Source organism: Odontesthes bonariensis, chromosome 23, assembly GCF_027942865.1.
Source record: "Odontesthes bonariensis isolate fOdoBon6 chromosome 23, fOdoBon6.hap1, whole genome shotgun sequence".
Taxonomy (NCBI): domain Eukaryota; kingdom Metazoa; phylum Chordata; class Actinopteri; order Atheriniformes; family Atherinopsidae; genus Odontesthes; species Odontesthes bonariensis.
In genome coordinates, this window is record NC_134528.1 from 18,876,940 (window position 1) to 18,901,671 (window position 24,732).

At 40.6% G+C, this 24,732-nt stretch overlaps 1 protein-coding gene across 1 annotated transcript in view; it reads left to right on the plus strand.

Annotated features, from left to right (window-relative positions):
- rhbdl1 (rhomboid, veinlet-like 1 (Drosophila)) overlaps positions 1-24,732 on the plus strand; it is a 40,519-nt gene continuing 15,787 nt past the window's right edge. The window contains exons 1-5 of the mRNA XM_075457805.1: positions 1-469; positions 7,390-7,548; positions 14,268-14,492; positions 15,473-15,621; positions 15,734-15,846. Coding sequence (XP_075313920.1) covers positions 431-469; positions 7,390-7,548; positions 14,268-14,492; positions 15,473-15,621; positions 15,734-15,846 — 685 coding nt within the window. The 5' untranslated portion in view covers positions 1-430. The remainder of the gene's footprint in view (positions 470-7,389; positions 7,549-14,267; positions 14,493-15,472; positions 15,622-15,733; positions 15,847-24,732) is intronic.

The following is a 24,732-nucleotide window of genomic DNA, read 5'->3' on the forward strand; positions in this document are numbered from 1 at the left end:
GAGAGGTAGCAGTCAGTGCAATGGGATAGAGGAGAGCGAGGAGGAGGAGGAGGAGAGTGAATGAGAGCTGCTGGATCTGCCTTGCCTGCATGCCTGCCTGTCGTCTGCTGAAACAGGGTTTACCACCGCGCCACGCTGTCCTGACACAGAGCAGAGCCACGGCCCGTTCGTACCAGCGACACACACTCAGCACCGGTTTTAGCTCCACCAGCAAGGAAACCAGGGACCAAGCTCACCAGGCTTTCTCCATCAGCAGTAGGGGGGCGATACAGAAGCACTGAAGCGGCCTGACGCTACAATTTAGGCACCAGCTGCTTCCTTACCATATCTCCCTCCACCTTATCCCATCCTTAAACATCACCACCACTCCTCTCTTGCTCCTCCCTATGCCCTTGTCCTCGGCGGCTCCTCTCACATCCCTGGCCAGTATATGGATAGAAGCTCCCTGTTTCAGCTCATACAAGAGCAGGTAAGAAAGCAGCGGCAGAGGTTTCTATGGTTACAGGCTCATGGTCACATCACCGTCTACCCAGGGACTGAGACATGGAGGCTATGGTGAGAGCTGATGTTAGGACTGATAGCAGGGGCTGTTTGCACAGACAGAGAGGGAGCAAAGGACAACATGACAGATGCGAGCATTGTGGAGCCATGTTGGCCCCAAGAACATGAGGTCAGATCATGAGCCACAGCAGGAAGGGGAGCATCATGTCATGATTTATAGCAATGATAATGGAATGGACGGATGCACAAATGAATGGATTTATTGTAGGGGTGGATGTATAGATGGATTGATTGCTGCATTCAGGGTGAAAATGAAATTATTGGAACATTATCACCATTGCATTCACTTTTTCAGCAATCATGCTGTATGTGCATGGGTGATTTTTTTTTTTTTTTTTTTTTTTTTTAAATTTATTAAAAAATTTTTTTAACCCTTTCAGTTTAACATGTTTTTGCTGTTAGTTAGCAGTACGTTCCTGGGAAGCACAGATCATGCTTTTATTTTTCATTTTAAAGCAGACGCTCTGATTTGGCTTCAAACTTTTTAGTCTTTTTCTCTGCCATGTTTTTTTTAACATGCTTGCCAAGTCGAATCGCCGTGTTGGTGGACCATATTTAGACCAGTGAAAAATGTTCCTCTTGACATCTGGTTTCCTGTAATCCTCCAGCCAAGCAACTGTTTTTCCTCTCCAGCCATATTTAGCTTTGGTCTGCCATCTCCAGAATTAACAAACCAGAATGGATTTGAGGGAATCGTATACCCCAAGAAGCGTGTTTAAATGTTTGGGTTGTGGATCTGGAACACAAAAATTATTTCTCAGCGTGTGTTGCTGCTCTGCAGTATTTGATGTTTCGTTTTTTTTTTTTTTTTTTTAAATCATGTGCCTTCTGGTTTAGGTGAGGAACTGGCCTCTTGGGGTTTGGCCTGATTGGCAGATTGATTGGGCACTCATTTTGTCCAAGAGGGGGAAATTGATTGTCTGGCTGCGGGCTTTAGGGGTTGCAAGTGGCCCGTCAGCAACACGCTGAACAGACTCAAGGGGATGCAGATATATGTGAGCCTGCGATCATGTGCAGAGTTGCACTTTATATTTTTTAATCACTGTGTGTGCTTTTGAAATAAGTAGTAAATGGTGGTAGCCTGTGTGGGTTGAGTGAGAAGGTGCTCTGTAGCACCTTTGAGTCATTTACTGTATAAGCACTATAGTTAGAAGTGATTACTGTTTTCTTAACCACACATATTCATTCATCAATACATCTGTATGTGGCATCAGAGAGGCTGACTCATCTGTGTCAATATCAATTTTCATGTTAGGCAGGTGCTTGGGCCGAAGATGGAGCCAATATTTCCACATTGTAAACAGCTAGCTGTTTTATTGATTGCAGGCTTCATTTTACTTATCCCTGTATGGTCATATAGACAGTTTGTAAAGCCACAGTTGAGCAGGCTGCAGTCCTATTAAGCTCAAGTCTGGACCAAATCACTCACTCTGGCTGACGAAAGGGCTTTTTCCACCTTTGGGGCTCCATGCAACGGCCTTTGATTTGGAATAGGTCTCTCTAATTAAATCAGAATGAAATGAAATGTGCCAGCAGCTTTTGGACTGTGAACAGGCCACCTTGTTTTTAACAAAACCTGCTGCCTGCCTAAACATTGAGCACGTTTTCCTCGTCTTTATCCAGGAAAATGTTTTGCAGAGCATGCCTCGTGTTGTTGCAGCTCTGTTCTGTCACATTCACTGGAGGCTCTCTACGACAACCACAGGGTCCCTTATGTCTCCCCACAAACCAACAAGCACACCTGGAGGTCAAGTATTTTGCTTGAGGGTATTTTAAACTTGGTAGTTTGTAAAGGGAAAGTGATGCTGCTGTTAGTGCTTATTATTTCACTATCCAAGATTCAGACCCTGCAGTATTGTCCTTTTTTTTTTTTTTTTTTTTTTTGCTTAAGAAGTTATTTTCATTTTGCATACTATACCTTGTATCTTTTTGTTTTTTTTCTAGTTATGCTTATTTATGTTGTTTTTTTCGGTGGCAAGAAGCAGACAGGGCTGAGGTTCTTCTGACTTGATAACTCAAACATTCATTAGGGGATGAAGACAATGAACTCCACTGTTTTAAGGTTGAGTATATGATGAGACTGGACATACCTTGGATATTAGAGCACTGCAGGTGTAAAGGAGATGATGTTCTAAGCCTGTCACCGTGAACCCACATAAAATGCTGCAAGCGAAGAGAAAGCAAATGCAACAGTGGCAACATGAATGAGTTTATTAGTCTTTGTCTGCTGAGCTCAGGGTATTTTTGGCCTATGCAGGCTCACACATAGTTTCTTTCCATTGCAGCACCACTGATAAGGCAACTTGATGGTTGGCAGCAGTAAGCCACTACAGTTTGCTATCATTAGTTGCTGCGTATCTCCTTGTCTCTTTCAGTTCTTATCTCGGATATTTATATTTCGCCTTGGGGTTCTGGGTTCTCCTCTGACATATTTATGTCATGTACAGAGAATGAGGCTTGAACACACTCCCCCCTTTTCATTGTTCAATTGTTAAATTGTTATTTGGCTCAAATATTCTTGGATCTGATATGTCCACTTAAGGAGGGAGAGTGGTTTGATTCTGAGAGCGATCACATGGCAGGGCCACAGTGTTTTGTCTGAATGTGCTGATAGTAAAAAAAAAAACCACAATAACATGCTTTGTGATAATTATAGAGTCAGTGGCCTGGTTGTAGGTTAACACCAGTGTGTCCTGAGGGCAGCAGATAGAATGCAAAGAGTTATATCTGATTCCATGCAAATGTGCTCTGCCCTGTAAATGCCACTGCCCACTACCGACACACGGCTCCGTTCAAGCTTAGTGTTCTTGTTCAGAGAACAAAGTACTTTGTAGTATTGGCTCTGTGCCACAGTGTTAGTCAGGGCTCTGTCCCTGAAACTGTCTCCAAGGGGAAAATTCCTATTCTACAATCAGCATCAACCTTAAAGTGTCTTATTAGATAAATGATCAGATGAAGAAGCTATAGTTGTCTTAAAGAATCACCTCGGTCTCTGTGGTGAAGCCATTGTAGTGTTTGTTGTAAGTTGTAAGGCCTTCTCAGTGCTTAGCTTAATTGCTTGCGGACTTTACGCAGACTATAACACTTTTATTTCAATATATCTGACCAAATGGTATTTAATACAGAGTTCTGTTAAAAATGGACAACCTCAGGCCTTCTGAACATTATACTAAGTAAATTCTAATTTGAAGATTTTGGGCTTGCTATAATATTTATTGTTTAATCTATATAATGTCAACAAATTATCAAAAATGTCATATCACATGTTCCTTGGGTTAAAGGTGACGTCTTTGCTTGTATTTCTTGCACTGTCTAGAAAGAAACTTATCACCCCAAAGAACCTGGAACGTATTTTCTGTCAATTTTTTCCATTCATTAGAATAGCTGGAGAAATTGGAATAATTTCGGCTCTTATAACGCATGTAGTGTAGCATTTTTACCAGCTCTGCTTTCTGCCTTGTATGATATGACCACAGTACTAGCAGTACAGCTCTGAGTGCCACATACAGTGGTAGCTATCATTTCATGTGTCATGTCTGCCGAATTAAGGTTGATAGAATCGAATGTGCGGTATGTCTGTCATGGGTTTTGCCCCTGTCCCGTAGAGTTCATTCTTGAGCCTCTGTGAAACAGACTGATAAGTCCCGTGGTTGACTGGGGTCAGTCAGAGTGGCTGTGCTGGAGGTGATGGAGGTCCAGGGGGTTAACACTGAGATCATTCCCCTGCAGACAGCATTTCCCACCTCTTTGCTTCCCTCCTCCTCATACTCATGTTTATCCTTCTGTGTTTTCTCCATCTCCTTTAACTTGCTCTTGAGCGGGGTTGCTCTGTCTTTCTTTACAGCTCTTCCTTCCATCCGTAATCCCCCACCCTGCCCCACCTTACATCTAAACCCTGACTTTAAAGCTCCGTCATTATCCCATTGGTCTGATTCAGTGCATCTGCATGTTGTTGCTTTTTCTTTCCCTTAATCATGTGAATCATTCCTGTCTTATTTTTTTCTTTTTCTTTCCCCAACTTTGTCTCTCCTTTGCCTCTGGAATGCCAATATGTTGTGGAAAAAGGGGAGGAAAGCAAGAGAGGGATGACACACGTGACTAGTAACCATGGCAACGCATGCGGCTTGTCAAAGTGTCGCCCTCACCAGTGTTGGATCGCTTCAATAACTGCCTCTCTCTCAGTGCTTTTCTCCTCCTTCTTTCTACCCTATGTTTTCTCTGTTTCCCTGCCCCTCTCCCCTGTTCATGCATATCACGTACATGCCCAAAACTAAGATGGAAAATAAATGCAGGCTCCTTGCAAGCACTCATTCATCTCAGTGTTCCTCATTTTAGTAATTGATAACCCTAATTGGCTACAAGAACCAGTCATTCACCTTCCTGTATCCTCAGCAGACAGTCTCCCCTGTGTAAAGTTCTTCCTGAATAAGGTCGGACTATGAGAGGCAATAGTATCCATGCAGGGTGACAGCTCAGCGTCAACACTTGGTTTGTCTAATGGTGCACAGGCATACGTTGTGCCTCTGTGTGAGCTGTATGTGTAGTGTAGTGATGTGCTGACATATGGAAGTTGACAGTAATCAGACGTCCCCAGTGTGGCTTTCTGTTCCCCCCGTCAGCCCAGTCTGAGCTAGGAGCACATTAGAATCTGATCTATCTCTCCATCGTGGCAAGTGGAGGCAAAGCACTGGAGTGTGTCACAGCTCGCCTATAAGAAAGAGAAGAAGAGGATTCACTGCCAGATCACTAGGCGAGGCAGACACTCATGCTGTTTAACAGTCGGTGGTGAGCCATTTTTATACATCTAAGTTTCATTTTTGTCTCCTCTCTCATTGTGTAGTTTCATATAAACTCCTCCTTTTACTTTACTGTCATCATTTTTCATTTCTTTCATTTCATCAACCCACCAACCACCCACATCCCCCTGCCATTTTCCAGCTCTTGCATCTCTGGTCTTTGTCGTGTGTGTGCCTTTACTCTCCTCGTGTTCCCCACATGTCATCCTGGTATGCTACGTATTGCAAACATTGTAGACATCAGCCTCATGTTGCTCGGGTCTCCTTGGAGGAGGAACAGGGGCCACAATTTGACAAATGGCCATATAACACAAAAATAAAGGGGATTATCTAAATATAGATGTGTGTTTTATCTGTTCTCATCTTGACTCATTCTTGTCCATAAACTTAGCTTTATCTGTTTTTCAGGCCATCTTTGGATTGTAGGCTTGTAAGTATCTGAGTTTTGAGATTACGACAGACAGCAAGGGGGAGATACCCATGGATTTTGCGCCTGTGGTGTTTAAACCTTCCTCAAAGTTCAAGTGAAGTAAAGGGAAGTGCCATAGAGTTGTTTCTCCTGGTGGGAGTTGTATCAGTGTTCAATGTCGTTAAAGTATTGTAACAAAGAAACCCTTTCTCCACATCAATTAGCCTTGGGAGGACACTCGATTTCAGTTAAGTGTAATCAAAATTGACCTATTAGTTCCAACTTCCCCACTGCTCTCCCTGGTGAGTGAATACACAAAGGTTATTGGGATAGGAAAAGTGGATTAAACTCTATCAAAGGAATTCTTATGTTTAACTTAATCACTATTAAAAAAACAACTACTGTGGTAACCACATTGGGAGGTGAGGAAAGCAAACACAGTAAACAGATTGAGGGTCAGTTTATACTAATCTGTTTCTATATCGTTTCTATCGCGAATGCACTGTCCATTTACATTAAAATACTGGAATACGACTTCAGGTGGAAGGATTCAAAGACGCCGGAGCCCACGTAAGCATTCGCATACGATGCTGATTTTAGCAGTTGTAAACGGTGAGAAACGGGGATCCGCAGTGCTGAGCTCTATACTGCGGACGTACTCCTCCCTGATTCGCTAGGCTGGTATCGTTGGTCATGTGACTTGAGTGCTGGGAAACTATAAACAAACAGGCGTGCTTCACTTCAGTTACACACTTCCTTTCTATTCGTGTCATCGAGAAGAATATGGAAATCATGGACAACCCCGATCAGCATGGGAGCCTGCTCCATGTCCCACTGCTGGTAGTACGCTGTGCACAACAATACGTGGCAAGGAGGCGCCAGATTCAACAAGCTTTTATGATGAGAACCCAGCCACTGCAGCAACAAGACATTATTGGGTTTTTTTTTTAAATCCAAAATCTAATGAGGCTGTGTTAGCTTTCAGGAAATGCTAAAAATGAGAGGCAGCAAGGATTCTCTCAGTTGTCTCTTTTTACTGCTTCACTTTGTCCTCCGGCATATTATAACTAACACAGTAGGACACACTTAGGAGAGGTGGTAACAGAAAATAATGCTCCATTGTAGAGTTAAAAGGGGGACGGTAAAGCAGAAAATCAAGTAATAAATACAATAAACTGCCCCCCAGGAAAAAAACCACCTCTGACTTGACAAGACATTTGTAGCTTGGTGCTAGTTTATGAGTCTTTATTTTTATGACTCTCTCCGACTCAAATTAATTACAAGGCATAGCACAGGCATCAGCAGTAATAACCCGTGTGGTTTTGGGCCTCAGTGAGTGGATGGTCATTATAAAAACTGCACTGACAGACTTAAGGCAGTCAAGTGACGCATCCACTTAAACAAAGCAAAAGATTTATTTTTTCATTCATCTTAACAGCTTCATGTTATTGTGTCTCTTTTATATATTTCAACTGCCTTTTACTGATGCGTTCTCCCTAATTGAAAACGGACACTTCATTTCCGCAGGGCTGCTCATAAAAAATCAGCACGTGTAACAAGGTGATGCAGCTGTTGCAGTATTTATTTCAATAATCTGGGAATTAACATGTTTGTCTTTTCTAGCTGGACCCAGAGAACACCGGTTTTATCCCAGTGGAGAACTTCACCAGCTTGGTGGAGCACCATGAGCTGCAGCTGGACCCATCCAAATTGGACATGCTGTTAGCGCTTGTCCAGAGCAATGAAGAGGGACAGGTGTGTTACCAGGAGCTCATTGAGCTGGTAAGTAGAAACCATACGCGTGTGTATATGCACAGATTGTAATGCAAAGCAAGTGACGTGAAACATTTCCCCCTATTATGCATTTTGCTTTGATTTCAGAAAGGCTATAGAATTTATTCGGACACATGCAGCAAGCTCTGGGGGGGGCAAAAAAAAGGTAGTTGTCCTACAAAAGAAGGATCGATCTTTCCAGTTAGTGTGTCGGTAAATCCAGACACTTGACCTCACAAAAGTTGAAAAGCAAGCACTAGAAAACGCCCACACTAAGTTGAGAGAGCACATTATTAAAACTTTATTTATTAACTCAAATATTGAAATGCTGTTATATTTTATGGGAACTAACATGAATTAAATATAATGTGGCTGCCTTGTGTTTTCTTTTTCATTTGCTAAACACACTTCACCAGTTGCTTTTGAACCACTGTGTCATTTCCAGTGGCTCATTAGCTGAAGACTGATACTGTAAAAGTAGGTTTTTTACACTGATCTGAGGACAGTCCATCTACTGTTACATTTGCTTAACAGCTACATATGCCTTCATTCTGAGGCAGTATTTGGCTTCTCGGGCTTTTCATTTTCCGCCTCTTCCAATCAGTAATCCCCTGCTTCTTCACCTGTCTGTGTTTGCCATTATATTCTTATTATAAATTCATGTAGAGATTTACATGTGAAATGCTGATTCTCTCCAAGCACGTATCTCAGCGCTTGCTTTCGGCTCCCGGGCACAATATGAGAGTAAGCGCTGTAATTAATTCAGCGCAATACAATTCCTGGCATATTTTCACTTCTTAAAGCTCATTTCTCCCCTCTCTTGATTTTTTTTCTCTGTATTCATATCTGTCCGTCTTTTCTCTTATCTCTTTTTCTTCCTCTGTGTGTTGCTACCCACAGTTAGCAATGAAAACCACATGAGGCTCCTCAATTTGCAGCTCGTCCTATTTCTGTTGTCTCTGCCACTTTAGAGAAATAACTGTAGAGGTGCTGCTCCCACAGCTACATTGACCCTTTCCCACAGGTCCCTTCCTTCATGCATCTTGAAGTGTTTTATTTATTTATTAATATCCGTCTAATGTCTTTGCTTTCTGCTCTCAAGCCATGCGATATCCCGCACCCCCTTTATTATTTCCTTTCCTTTCACTTTTTCTGTGAGTATAGTATAGTAGGCTATAGTTTGGGAGAAAAAATGGTAAAAACAACAGCAATGATCTCATCTTCATCAGCATCAGGGAGGCACTTTTAAAGTTGCTTAATAGCAAAATGCAAATTGACTTCGATGAGCACAGCACTGGAAGAAGCAGGCAATAATCTGAAGTAATTTGAGAATGCCCAATCTTACACTGATATTGACCCACGGGCCTGCTTTTTTTTAACGATTTTTCTGCTCGACATATGTGAGAGCATACGTGCACTGCTCCGCTAATGCACACAATTTGCATATATACAAACGCCTTCAAGATCTTTAGAAGTAATTAATGCTGCTGCCACCCACTGCCTCCTAGTCTTTCTCAGCACCTCTGTTTCTCTGATACACACAGACTGAGTAATTTAGAAGATGTTTAGGCGAGTCTGGCCCTCTGCCGTGCAGCATGTGACGTGTAAGTTCTGCAGGTCTGTGTTCTCTGGAATGAACTCCAGGCTGCACTAAGGAAAGTTCTGCACATAGCGTGACATTTTTCTGCCAGGACATCAGCTGATACATTCGTCGTTCTGTCTCTCTTCGCTCTCTGAAGAATGTGTTTGCAGTTAGTGGTGTGGTTCTGTACATCTCTTCACTTGAACGTCATAAGATGCGAAATGTTAGAGAGATTAGTTACAACTTTTTAGCGACACAAAATTTTCAAATTGTTGTACATTATTCGACTTTTCAGCTTAGTGTATAAAATGTATTGTAAATGTAATGTCACAACTGTGTATTTCAGGCAAATTTGTAAGTAGCACTCCACAGTGTGAAATGGATGACAGTCAGATTTAGATTTTTAAAGTTCAGCGCTGCCTTTGTTTGAAGCATAGCCACTATCTGAAGTCTGTTGTCTGTATTGATTTGTGGTTTAGCCTTAGTGGAAGATGGAGCACCCCTCCATATCATTAAAATGGACATAACGAGGTACAGAATGTGTGTGTATATGTGTGCTCACTCTGTGCATTTTCAGTACTTTCAGCTCGCAAGCTGGTGAGATTTGTCTCAGGTGTGTTTGAGGGGAGAGTTCAACATTTGTCTTCGTTGTTGTTCGACATTCATTTGGCGAGTTTCGCAGCCGTGAATCCACATTGCCTCCCTTAACCTCAGTGGGTGTAAATGTGTTTGAATTGCGCCGTTAGGCAGCAGCTTCTCTGGTGTGTATGTGCACAAGTACAAGACTCCTCGCACATGGTTCATGTCCAATCCATCTTTCATGCAGGGTGATCTTAGCCAGAGAACTCCATCAGTTCAGCCAGAGGGGTGAAAAAGCAGCACTCTGCTAAAACCTCTCTTGGGGAACTGTGCATACACTCATGCTCATTCGCACAAACGCACGCACACACACACACACACACACACACACATATACAGGTCTGTATCTGACCACTAATCAACAGAATGCATGTGCACAAAGGCCACCAGCAAACTTTCTACAGCCAGCTATTCATTTGTGAACAGCAATACAAAGACATTTTAAAGATTCTGTTATGGAAGAACATCTGTTCATGAGCTATGGGCAGAAGCGAAATTATAATGTATTCCATGGCTGTAACTCCACATATCAATTTGTTTAAAGACTATACTCTGATACCATCATGTTCCAGCTGTGTAGATGATGAAGTCTTTGTTTCCCTCAAGGCTTAATTTGACTAATGTTAAACATGGGTTCAAAATGGCTGCCAAGTTTAATTGCACAGTTTGAGGGTATATCAAAGAAATTATTGCTGGGCACTATTTTTACTCAGGTTGGTGGATTTAAGACTGTTTACCCTTTTGTGCAGATGTCGCACTTCAATTTTCTGTTCCCGTTGGAGACACAGCTGAGACACTTGTGACTTTTCAGAGCAGAGTGGTCCATTCTGATGGGAGCAGATATGCTGTATATTAAACTTTTAAAGGCATTTAGTGCTCAAAGTGCATCATTCTCCGGGGACTCCGATGTTACCCGTCAGCACAACAAGTCTATACCAAACTCCAGACCTTTCTATTCTAAATGGGTTGCTGGTGTACTTTGGTTAAGTGTCCAAGAGTGAATTATTTTTCCTTTTTTTTTTATCTGAGTTGTACTACTGCAATGATTAAACCATGAAGTTAAGGTTGTGGCCACAAACTGCTGAAGGGAAGAAAAAAAATTACTCATTTTAAAAGGATTTGAGCAAGAAAGAACCTGAGTATCTGGGTCAGGGTAGAATCAGCGAAGCTCAGATCTGCAGTGATTTAGATTCTGCTGTGAGAGTAAGAGAAAGCAAAGAAGAGTGGAATTTTTCAGACTCTGCATGACTCACCAACGTGATAGTAATTGGGGATGTCGACACTGTTAGCCTGGTGATGGCGCTCCCCATGTAAGTTTGATTAATCGGCGCAGTCTTGTTAGGTTTTTGCAACAATGACTGATTTATAGTGTGTACCAAGGAAAGCGATTTAGAGATAGTCACCACGGTAAACTATGAGCAAAATTAGAAGAATTCATGGATTTATTTTGTCAGAACTTTAGTGCATACTGAAATGACACTTTTGAAATGATTACTAATTAGTATTAAGCTGTAAGGAATGTGGTGTGGCAGATTAATCCATCAAGGACAATTGACTGAAGCCTAAAGCAGCATGTACAATTGTGAACATACAGCTGCCAAAATGAGGGGTAGGGATATTGATGTTTGTAATACACAAATATGCACACTGCTGTCAGTTTGGCCCATTCAGGCATCCATAAAGAGAGATACTATTTTAGTTCTCATAGCCTCAGCCTAAATTATCCCCTTGTGGCTATTGCCTCATCAGAGAACCTGCAAACTTACTGATGCACAAGTCAGTGGTGTTCCCCCTCCAGCATCTCATTGCTGCCATGTGATTTTCGTCTCTCCTCTCTCTGTCACTCCTCTCAGCATGCCATCCCAAGTTTTGGCTGCTCATGCGTGCCTTATTGTCTGTTCACCGTCTCTCTCCTGTTGCCACTTCAAAAGGCTGCTAATGCTCAGTTTAAAGGCGGCAGTCCTGTATGTCAGAGGAGGTGAAGCATAGTGACAGCTATGCTAAGTCATGTCTTCAGGCAGCAAATCTTCAGAGGCGGTATGAATGGGAAAGAATACTGCATAGTGAGGCAGCAGCTGTTGTCACGCAGCCAAGCACAAGATTGAATAAACTCGGAGAGTAAAGCTAGCAGAGAAGGAAAACATTCATGTAAACATACTTTTTGGCTTTTTGTATGGCACATTTAGTGATATTAAGATGTTAACAATGAGAGAGATGTCTCACCTTCACCGTCCACTGGTGGCCTCCGGAGTCAGTGATCCAAGCCCACACAGGCAGGCGATCCTCGCTTCTTAATTCCCCCTCTGTTTCCTCATGTCCCTCTTCTCCTCAACTGCTGCTTTCACTGCTTGCCTCAAGTATTGTATAATTGTATTTTCCAGGACTGATTTCCATACTAAATATGCAACCCTCTCTGTGTGGCAGAGCCAGCAGCCCAGCTCAACATCGTTCTGGTTATCACTGTGCAACAGGCCCTCACACCCTCACTATACAACAACCAGTATCATAATTACCCACAGTTAGGATAGTTGCCACGTCTTGCTCTGCTACAGTCCAAAAGGGATTACCACATTTATCCTCTTTTTTTTTTTTTTTTTTTTTTTTTCCCTGAGTAATTTCTTGCAAAAAAAAGTGAAAAATTATTATTATTATTATTTTTTTTTAAAAAGCAGTTGCTCTCATATGTATTTCTTCATTTTTGTGCTTGTATATCTACAGCCTTTATCCTCTTTTTATAGATATTGACCCACTAGTTCTTTCACTATGCTCCCTGCTGTGCCTCCTTGAGAGGTTTCATTACATCTCAGGTGAAACTGCCATATAGGCTAAGGTTACTCAAGCCTACACATAGAAGCTGCTGTTGTACATTTTTACTGTTAAGTGTAGCAGCTGCTGCACACATACTTTCTTTCTCTTCTTTCTCCATTTTAACTGGAGTCTGGAAGGAAATTTAGATATTGTCTCTAGATTATTCCTGCTGGGGTTAGCTGGTCCGGCGGTATTTTTATGGAGGAACAGCGTGTTTATCCAGTCAGTTCTCTGCCTTCATGGTCAAAGTAGAGGCATTAGGATGGTTTTCATCCTAAGCCTCTATTAAAGAACTTATCAAGAGCAGTTGGCCTGCAGGCTGCTGCAAAGCCTCTGCTCACTAAGCAAACCTGGAGTCTGATTATATGAGCACGCACAAACACAGACACACACTCTCAGATGTTCACACACTGTCTCTCTCGCTGTCTCTCTTTTCATGGAAAAATTCCTGTAAACAAAGATTTGCTTTTCAAGGGCACAATCACTTCAGCAGCCCATTTGTTATGATGTCTGAGCAGGAATCAACCCCTCTGGCAGTCTCACTTTACATTTAGTCTTAATCACAGCTGCCTATGCAAAATTAATGAATTTTCTTATCTCCATGAATATTCATGTGCAGATTTGTCGGCTCTCTTGTGGGAAAATGCGATCACCAGTTGTTTAAACATGTAACATAGCTTTGATATTAATATTACATTTGCTGCTCAAATATAAGCAAAAAGAACACGTATTTCCTGACCCAATTCAATCAAATTGATGCACTTTGCAGATTCATTAAGGAGTGAATATTATGTTTACCTCCTTATTAATGTTTTAAAAATAAGAAAAATCTCGAGCTGTCAGTCTTACAGGTATGCTCAGACATCTTTACCCAACTGCGTAATGCCTTCACTGCCAGTGTTGGCATTTGAATTTTATCTCTATCTCACACAGAAAGAAATGAAAAGATTGTCAAAGTGCTGAACAGAAAAAATGTAAGCAGTTTTTAAGAGACTGATTAATCTTTATGCATGACAAACTTTTCTCAGTGACTCATTGGTTCATTCTGTTTTTGTAAATAATTGCATTTAGTCCAAACAAGCAAGACTATTTGCGTATTTTGCCAGGTTAGCTTAGCATGATCATCGAAAACATTTAGCTTGGTTTCGTCCAAGGGTGAAAAAAAAACTGGCTGCCGACACCTCTACAGCTCACTTATTAGCAACTTCTCACCTATTTGTTTGAACCATAGAAAAACCGAGATGTGAAAAGGACAGATGGGTTTTGTCAGGGGTTGTATGATGATTGTTAAACTACTTCTTGGCTGGGAGCAAAACTTTTGGTAAGTTACATGAGATATAATGTGAGATATAATGTGGTTATGTGAGCTTCTATTTGTTACTTTGAACAGACACAGGTTATTTGTTTTTGTTTATCCTCAGTGCGCTCAGTAGCTGATGATGGTGTCATATATTGCTCACAGATGAGTGAAATTGACCTTCTTATCTAGCGTATTTTGATGAAAATTCCTTTTTGCTGAAATGAAAATGTGTGTTGTTATGTGTATGGAGACTCCACAATTAAAAATGTTATGGAGGTTTAGGTTTCCATCAGTGTTATTTAGAAAATGATGCTTCCCATTCTCAAAGTTTCTTTAAGATATGAGCATTTGCCAGATTTTCCTTGCATTACTGTCTCGCATCTTTCATCTTTCGCTCAGATGAGCAGCAAACGCTCCAGCAGTTTCCGACGAGCCATTGCCAATGGCCGCCGCACGCTGCAGAGGGAGATCCTACTGGATGAGACAGGGCTGGGTCTGTACAAGCGTTTTGTCCGTTATGTGGCTTATGAAATCCTGCCCTGTGAGACGGACCGACGCTGGTACTTCCACCAAAACCGCCTCTGTCCTCCGCCCGTGTTCATCGCCATTGTCACCATCGTCCAGGTTAGGGGTCACATTATCAGCTTCCCGATGGTAATTAGTTCAAATGATGTGGTTATCTGAATATGTGTAATGCTATTCACATATCTACTCGCAATATTTCAAGTGTTCCTCAAACACTTCTGTTTTATTCAAGACTCATGCAGTCACTGCCACGAACCTCTACAACTGACTAGCCCATTGGCTCAGTTGTTTGGCAAACACCCTCTGAAAAAGATTTCCTGCCTTTGATCACACACTTTTACTGTGAGCTTGATGTGAGCTGCTAACCCATTTGGGAGCCAAGGGCTTAGTGGGTGCATTTAATGCCATTCCTTCAAGCCAAAACGCTCACTCAGTCAGCATGGAAGGATTTTGACACTGACTTTGGATCTAGGTCTTAGAAACCAGGTCAGCAAGCGCTCAGGCCACCGCAGTGGCGTTAATTGACCTATTATGTTCATTTTGAAAAAAAAAAAAAAAAAAAAAAGAAGAACAAGAAAACCACATGCTTGGAAAGCCCTCACAGGCCACAATTGAATGGTTGGAGATTAAGCAGTGAAAATAACCAACAGCTTCTCAACAAAACTTCCTAATTTCCCCTGAAATCATCATAATTCTTAGGAAAGAAAACCAAGTGCTCTTATAATGCCTCCAAATGGCACTGAATGGTTTGTAATGACAATGAGAATATGATAATAACAGTTCACATTCATTTTAATTCACAGACACAATGAGTCATTATTCTATGAAAAGAAATTAATGGAACTAAACCAGATGTGCCTTTTTTTTCCCCCCAGGCAGTAATTGTCTTCTCAAGTCTAATAAGCATCAGCTGAGCAATACAAAAAAAGGGCAAAAAACGTCATGTCTTAAGCACAATGGGTATTGTTTTTGCAAGGCAGTTTCTGTCATTTTAACCCATTTTTAGCAGGACTATGTAGAGATGGTAAATAATGAGCTTTTTAGGTAGAGCTGGTGTAATGTATGTGTCTGTGTTGCAGATCATCGTGTTTATGTGCTATGGCATCATGCTGAACAAGTGGGTTCTGCAGACCTACCAGCCCGACTTTATGAAGAGCCCGTTGGTTTACCATCCTGGTCATCGTGCACAAGTGTGGCGCTTCTTCAGCTACATGTTCATGCATGTTGGGTATGTTCACGAACACTTACCTCGTCACTATATCTACTGGACTAGTTATGATCTGATTTGTCTGATTGCTTTAGCATTTGTTACTCTTATTTTCTGTGTGTGCTCTCTGTAGTTTAGAGCAGCTCGGATTCAATGCTTTACTGCAGCTGATGATCGGCGTTCCTTTAGAGATGGTTCATGGCATCTTACGAATAAGTCTACTTTACATGGCAGGAGTTCTGGCCGGTGAGTACATTTTCAAGATTATTACACTACAATATAAACAAAGGGTTCACAGAAAGTGTTGCGGTGGGCACAACACAAAAATAGAAGCCGCAAGATTTGTAAGGTCTTTTTGCTATTCTTATTTATCCACATGACAAACAATATCCCTTTTAATTTAACTACAATTACATTTTCTTTCTTAACACTTGCAGAAATAATAATATGTCATAATATATTTTTTTCAGTGTCTTTTCAATATTCATATCAACAAAATGTGGTTGGTTCAAATTATTCAGCTTCAGGTTTGTCAGTTTTTTTTTTACACTGAATGTTGCATTTTACAACCATGTTTTTTTTTTCTTTAGTAAACTGATTACACACCTTCATGATGTCCTTTTCAGCTGAATAGACCCTGTCGCACGTAATTGGGATATTGTTTGCAAATGCTGTGACAGGTTCAGATTATTTGCAGAGCAAATCGTGCTCTCGTGTAAAGAGTAAACCAGACAAAAAAAGTGCTATTTATCTCCTTCTGCTATAGCTGGTTTTGGCAGACAGCAGGGAATCTGTATTGACCTACTTTATTCTATCATTGTTGTTTCATGTTTGCTGTAGAAAACCTAATGCTTACTTTTAATAGGACTTAGATTTCCAGCAAGGCTGAAATTGTTAGCATCATGTCTTCCGACTGAGCAAAGTCACAACAGTAGATTCCTCTGAGGACTTTAAAGCAAAAACAAACAAGACCAAATTCAAGTCCAATTACACGCGGTGTAGTTAGATTTAGTCAGAAATGGATTCTCTCTCCAGTCAGCCTCCTGTTTATGTGTTTAAACATGGTTAGAAATCTTTTTCTAACCTTTATTTGATTGCTGATGAGAGCAATTGCCATCATGCGTTATATTTATCTAATTTCACTGACCTGATTGTTAAGCTTTTTTCTCCGTCTGACAAAAAAAAAATACAAATTTTGAATTCTTTCCTCTCCTGACATATCTCTGAAAATACCAAAATGAGTTAAAGCGGCTCAAAAATTCTTGCACTCTGTAAAAAAGACCCCACTCTTGCATGAACACACTCTCTTAACACTCATGAATTATTGGAGCTTTGATTTATTTTCAGCAATGGTGACAGAGAGAAAGCAGGATAGAGCTTGGGACTTTGGAGGAGGAAATATGGGAGAGTAATGCTGGATCTCTCTCTGGAGAATTAGCCTAAGTGCAGTTTTGAGATGCCGTCTGGAGATTTAAGCTGGAGCATGAATAGAAAAGCAGGATAAAGCAGCAAGGAGATCATATGTGGTGACATTTGTACCCCCAGAGCCGGGAGTCAGAAGCGCTTGGCTTTGAATTCTGTACTCATGTTGCTGTATGTCGTGATCAGAAACTGAAATAGGGTTACGTGGGTTTAGTATAAAACTTTGCGTTCCCTTTTAGAATTTAATGTTATTACATTTAACATAAAAACAAAAATTTTAATCAGAATGAACCCATGTGGTCATCATTACCGCTGTTTGATTCAGCAGTAAGTTGATTTTGAGTTTTAGTTCCTCTCATCAGGTCGCATGCAGAAAAGAAGAAGAAACCAGCTGCCCTTCCTCCACAGTGAGACTAAGCTTAACTGGATTTTTTCAAAGTGACTTCACCTGCATGATGCAAAAGATCTCTGTTTCCTAAAGAAATGTGCGTGCTCTCTGAAGAACTAAAAAATCTGATGAGTCCTTGTTTTTCGATTTGACAGGTGAGGATTAGAATATGGGTTTGTCTAAGTAAACCGAAATAAACTTAGACAAGTTGCTGACTTCTTGCACGAACAGACACGCATCAGTCAAAGAGAGTGACATGCTGAACAACTGAGGCTCCCGCGAGCTTTTATCTTTTACCTCATTTAATGCTGAAGTTTTCAGCCACGTCGGCAGCATGGCTGTGCGCACGGCAGTGTTGGGTCCACCATTTTGCTTCGGGCTAATATGTTGGAAATATAACAAGCTGGTTTGACATGGTTTAGTGTTTGCCTCAGGACAGGCTCTCTTGATATGGACCTTTAGCTTTTCACCTTGTGCAACCAGATCAAAGTTTCTCAATTTTTCTCAATCAGCCTCGGTTTTGTTTGGAAGCATTATAGCAATGGTATACCTGCTTTTCCTATGTTCATTGCACTGGTATACAATGTATAAATATATCTGAGTGGGTGCACTCCAGCCTCTTAGTTTCTTTTATGCCGTTGTTTTTCATGTCCAACCTTATGACTGCTAATGGATGTTAGAAATTACCATGTGCTTTAGATTTCACTTGATATTTCTTTCTGCTGTTTGTTGCCTATGGCCTCATGTTTATATTCATGCATATACTCATGCAGTCTTATTCTTGCTCATGAGTTCAATCATGTTGGCTGTGCCAGTATGTTGCTTGTTATTTTGTAAGGCAGCAGAGCTTTCAAAGTTATAGTTTCAATCAGTGGATGCATTTATAGAGCAGCATGCTGCAGGTATTGTGCCTTTATGTGTTTGCGTTAACACACTGCAAGGACGTCTGCACAGCAGGGAGGGTTTTTCAAAGCCTACATAAGTATCTCTGTTTTTTGAAGACGCCTCATAATTCATCAAAGTATTAAGATGTTCTCACAGTCATACATATTTTACATGCATAGCGTGCTTCTGTGTTGGGGTTATCTTGAAAATGAGGTGAGTCACAAAGACTTGAATCCAGATAAGAGATCTGGTGCTTCACTCACATACATCTTAAATAAAGCCTTTTGTGGATGCTGCTGCACAAGACTTGTGCTATAGTGGACTCTCTGAGGATAGAGCATGACAATAGACACTTTGTCCTTGGATATGTGCTGACAAAAGGAGCAATTCTGTAATTACTTTCTGACAGTGCCGCTCAGACTTTCGTCCTTGTCCTTGCTCATTTTACGTCCACTCAGTAGTCCTTCGTGGCTGCACAGAGACGATGAAGAGCTCCACTTGTGTTGGAAAGTCAGTCACAATTTCAGACTTTGCTGATGAAATGAATGTTAATTGTTGAGATGTGTTCAACATATCCGCAGAGCTCTTCATTAAAGAAAAGCAGCGCGGGTATCTATTTCATCCAATTTCTTTTTACTCCATCTGTCTTTTAATTCCTTCCCTCGGGCCCCGAAACTCCCGAAGCTTCTTAGTGTGTTTCAGGACACCAACAGGTGCCAGAATACCATGTTTATTTTTTCTTATATCCCAGTGTGAGCCCCAGGGTTCTACCTGCTGTAACACCTTACATTTTAGACCACCCGCATTTTCCAACAACCTTCATTAAGAGGAAGGAAGGTTGCAAGTAATCTGTCCCACTCAACTCTTATCAGTGTGTTGATGAGCTTTGACATGTGGTGCTATTTTTTTTGTGTTGTTTTCTGTTCACCTGTTAGCATTTATTCTGCAATCTTTAAGTGACAATACATGGAGCTGGTGTAAGACTTTCACTCAGAATTATCTGACTTTCGTCAACCAATTCTAGCCGAAAGAAAATGTGTTGCTGGTTTACCCAAGAGCTCACGATTTCTCATTGGGTTGGAAGAGAAAAGTTGTAATCAAGCCGGAAAGTTCAGAAAGAAAGGAGAGGTGTTGTTGTAGGGCACGTGACCTGCAATATGGTTGTTCTGGGGGATTCCCACCTCTTCTTTCCTTTTGCTGTTGCAAAAAAATAAAAGAATTTCGTAAATAAATAGATAATATTCACTGAGCATAATATTACCACACATTAATTTTCAGTGCATGTCCCCAGACTGGCTTTAATTAAAGAGGATATATGTATAGTAAATTCATAAATACAATACTAAATCAACCATGACTTATTACCTAATTAAAATGTATTAACCAGGCAGTTTTTTTTTGTTTTTTTTTTTCATTGGCACCAGAGATGATTACAAAAGAATCTTAAAATAGCAGCAAGCATCACCCGAACTTATGCAGAAGCTTCATGGTCATTGCATTACCAGGGTAGGAGAATCTACATATTAAAAGTTAATATACATACAGTCTGAAGAGAGGAGATGGTCCAATACAGGAAAGTCCAGAGGATGGAAAATTGATTTGATGTGTTAAAGTTTTAGGATCTTATCATTCAAAATCTTCTAATATAAATATAGGTCCTTATTCCTTGGGACAGATGACTCACACACTATATATAGACATAGACTTGTATACAGTGTGACAGCAGACCACTCTGACTCACTTGTTTTTTTATCTTGGCAAATAAAATGAACTGTAAAGGCAAAAAAGCTACCTTTCCACAAATCAGTAAGGACAAAATCAGAACACATACTACCCCAGCACACAGAAAATACTCCAGGGAGACCAGGAGATGGGACTGAGCTTCCTCTCCTCCATTACACACTGAGGTGGCTATTTAAACTTGATACATTTTAAGCTAAGATTTTACATATAAAACACAAAGTTCCCATTTTATAGAAAATTCTGAATTATTAATGAAATGGCATTAAAGTATCGGAAATAGTTAATGGCACATCCTCAGATGATAAAGTACCATATACATATTTATATTTAAATATCTGATGGAGGCATTGGGAAGAATCACATGGTTTCCGCTGAGCAGGCCCTGCAACAAATGATTATATCATCATCAACTTATGTGATGAATATTCTAATTGTAAATAGTGTGTTAATTTGGAAAGTTAAATAATTTACAGTTTATGAATATCTAGTCTACCATGGCTTCTGGATGAATAAGAGATTAAAAGGAAAAAAAATGAATAAAATGAGATCTTGCTGAGGAATTGTACCAAAAGAACTGAGAGGTTTCACGGGGTCACCTGAGCAGCTTTTGTTTTATCTCAATAGTTAGAACAATGCAGAAATGAGAACATTCAGTGAGAAAAATCTCTGTGCTCACACTGCTTACTGGTGTGTTTGGTGAAACGGAAGAGACACAGGGGCCTGATTGAAATCAGTACTGGAAATGTGATAAATGGTTGCCTGCTGGTATAACCTCATTGTTGCATGGTAGTTAATGTTGGAATTACTGGGAAAGCACCACACCAAGCAAGTTTTCTGCCTACTTTGTTCATGTTCATATTTAATAGCAGACTGATGCTTTATAAAAAGCGGTCGCCATATTTAACCTGGCTAAATTCATAACATCTGCTTGCAGTGGACAGAATGCCTTGGTGCATGCTACACTGGCTTTATCCATCATCCATTTTGCTGATGTTTGATGAAGGCACTACTCCTCTATGATTACCCTGTAATGTCCAAAACCCTTGAAATATAACTCTGTGGAGCAATTAACTAAATTAAAATCAACAAATTGAATGTTTTGATTGCAACTGATTAGTTTTGGCTCACTTGGTTGTTCTTTCTTTCTTGACACTTGGAATTATACTTTTAACTGAGCGCATGACTGAAATGTGTGCAAACATTTCAGTTTACATTATTCTTTATACCACAATCGGAGCACTTAAATTATGGACGCCTAGAGAACCCAAGTGTGTGAAAATATCCCCTCAACAAATATATATATATATAAATATGTATGTGTGTGTGTGTGTGTGTATATGTATGTATATATATATATATATATATATATATTTTTTTTTTTTTTTTTTTTCTTGGAAGGTAGTTGAATCAGATAAGCAGGCGCTTTCCACACCTTCACATTTCATCAGCTGCATCAGCAACTGAACACAGTTAATTAGGAAGAGATGGAGATAAAAAGATAAGAAGACAAGGGAAGAGAGAGGAAGCATCAGACAACCTGAGGCTGAATTAATCACTCTTGGGGACCCAGAGGGATGTGACTCGGTCACTTTCTCTTTGACTTTGACTCTGGCTCACCTCAAGCTCTGGTGTGGACATATTTAACAGCACATCGATCTGATTGGCTCAGGGTGAATCTGGAATTGTCTGCGGAGAGTAGGAAGTGTTTTCTAGACTTGGAGAAATGAGGGGCAGATTGTGTGTGTGTAGGTGTTTGTGTGTGTTGCCGTTGCCCTGTGACTGCCAATTATTTCCTGCCCAGTCCAACTTTGAAGGCCTGCTTGTGGAGTTGGCGGATGTCACAGTGCGAAATCATAGTGGTGCGTGGAATACGTGGTTAGACTTCTGTGTTTGAGGCTGCAGAGCTGTGTGTGTGTTTGTGTCTGTGAGAAAACCTTCTGGTCCTGTGTTTCTGATGTACTCCCTCGGCACTGAACTGAGCTAAGACTGAGGAAGCAGGGTGACCTTGGTGCGTTGCAGTGCCTGCCAGCGCGATTATGGTAATTCCCAATCCCCCCATCTCACCTCACAGTCAACTCCTCCTGGTGACACCAAGCTTACTTTCTCTCTACAACCATCCCGCCGATAACAACACCAAGAGTAATGACCATTTTTATTGTAATATAGCTTCCCTGAAGGTGGCGCATTTGTACGGAGTGAGTCCATGGGACTTATAGGTGGCTGCTTGCATCTCTGTACTGTGTGGAGCCGATCCGGGACAGCAGCGTTTGTCAGTCTCTGTTGGAGGCTATTTTTCTGCATGGTTTATACTCCATTTACCGCAGCTGTTAGTTTCAAGGTTTCAGATGAAGAAGCACATTACGCCCTCGGTAGCCATCACTGTGTCTTCATAACCTTGAGCAGGAGCAGTGATGTCATGCTCTTTTTTTTTTTTTCACTGGGATGTTGAAGAAATTCATATAATTTCCATTCAAGGTTAGCTATTGTGCTCATCAGCTAAAAAGTATTTGAGTGATAATCACATCACATTTTCTGTTACAGCTGCTCTTATGGCATTAGGTATGATTATATGGACAATTTTGCTTTCCAAATGTGCCTCTCGGCTGCTTCCGTTAAACATGCAGATAAGCCCACACACTCAAAATACGATTGTGCTTCATCCTGACTGTACTTCAGTAAGTTTGAAAGCACTATTGATTTTTCCCTGAAGCCCCCAGGCTCTGAGGTTGCATAAATATCATATGCTTTTCCACTCTCTGGAAATTTTATCCAGTATTTAAAACTGTAAAATCTTTAAAAAAAAACGGATGGTTTGTTTACTGTGACCATATAAGTTACTCGTACAGATGATTAATTGTATCTGATTCTCTTGGCCCTGAGCGTGGCGTAAGTGGTGCTGGAATCGATTTTTCCTTTTCTTGTTGTTCCTTTTCTTTTTCATATGTAGACAGGACGGGTCCTGATTTATTACGTGTAGTGCCTTTGGAGCCGTGTTTTCTGTTTTTAAAGTTGTTCTCCAATGCTCTGCTTCGATCGCAGCGCAGGCGTGCTGTGTTTTTACGCTTGGAGGACACTTACAATATGAATGCTCCGCCACAGCTTGACACTGTCGATAAGTTGAAAAAGTATCGCAGACTCCGTCTTAAATGTCACATCATCCTTGGCTTTTCATCTCTTCTCACTCGCACTCTGCCAGGGCCCACGGAGATGGATGAAGAAGTTGGCTTGGACGAGGATTGATTACGAGTCACTTAAACGAAAGCATGGTCGACTCGGGTGATATTTCCCTTATCTCTTCCCGTCTGGATGACACGGTATTCATCTCTTTTTCCACTATCACTCAGCACTATCATAGCTGAATGAGGCTTTGAAATGGATGCCACTGTTGTAAATGACCTTTGAAGCTATGAGCTTTTCAAACAGTCTGTAGGGTAGACAAAAGACCATGTGACAGATGGTCCAGCCTCCAGCTGAGTCACCCAGACATGTACTTATTATTTCTTTGGTTACACTGTCTGCTCCTGTAGCATATCTAAAGAAAGTCACCCAATAAAGCCAAGTAATATGCCCACTTTATGATACACACAGCTTTTGTGGAAATAATTCATTGATGGGACCACTGATTTGGATTTTTTTTTTTTTACATCTATGTTTATGATAGTACACTGTTTAAGTCCTTTGGTTATTTTCTCTTCACAATGCAGTGTTGGTGCTTTTGTCTTTTAAATTTTTGGGGATTGCATTTTATTTCTGTCCGTTTTTGAATACGTGGACATAGCTCCCTTACTGAAATGTGCGATTATTTTTTTTTAACCCTTTTTGGTAAAAGATTTAAATGCAGATTAAAGACAACGGAGTAAAGGAATTATGTCATCTGGACCTCTAAGTGAATGTCATTTAACAATAATGAACAAGCTCATTTCTAAACTAAGTGCAAAAGATGGAAAACTGTTTTCTCCAAATTATTTGAAATTCATATCTTTTTTCATCTATAGCCTTTCATCCACTAACAAAAGGACAAATAATTGTATCCAAACTCAACGAACTCCAGCATTGTGTTCATGTTAAATTTTTCAAGTTTTTCAAGTCCAAGATGAACAACCAGCACCCTCCTCCACCTGCATGTCACTGTCGCTTTTAGGCTTCCTTTGCATATCAACTCCAGAAGCCCTTCTTTTTCTCCACTTTGTCTTTCTATCTCTTTATTTTTTGGTCTCCTTTTCCTTCTTTTTCTTTTCTTTATTTTCCTTTTTGACCTTTTTCTCAGACTTTTTCTTTTGTCTCCTCGTCCAGTCTGTTTTTATTCTTTTTCAGTTCCCCTTCTTTCTCCTGCAGTTTGACATTTTCTTCTTGATCTTTCTTTTGCTGCTGCAGTTCTTGGATCTTTGCTTCAACTTCTTTCTTTTGCTCTCAAAGTTCTTTCTTTTCCTTATCCAGTTGTTTCACACTGTCGATTTCTTTTTCTCCTGCAGTATTTCATTTGCTTCTTCCACTTTTTTCTGTTCTTCTGCAGTGTGATCTTTTCTTCCTGTAGCTTTTCCCTCTGTTCTTCTAAATCCTCCTTTTCTTGATGGAGTCTTTTATTGGTCTCCTCCATTTTTTCACCTCCTCCTGTAAACCTTTATTCTCTGCTAGCACGACTTTCTTTTCTTTCTTTAAAGTTTAACTTCTCCTCTGCATTTATCTTGCCGTTC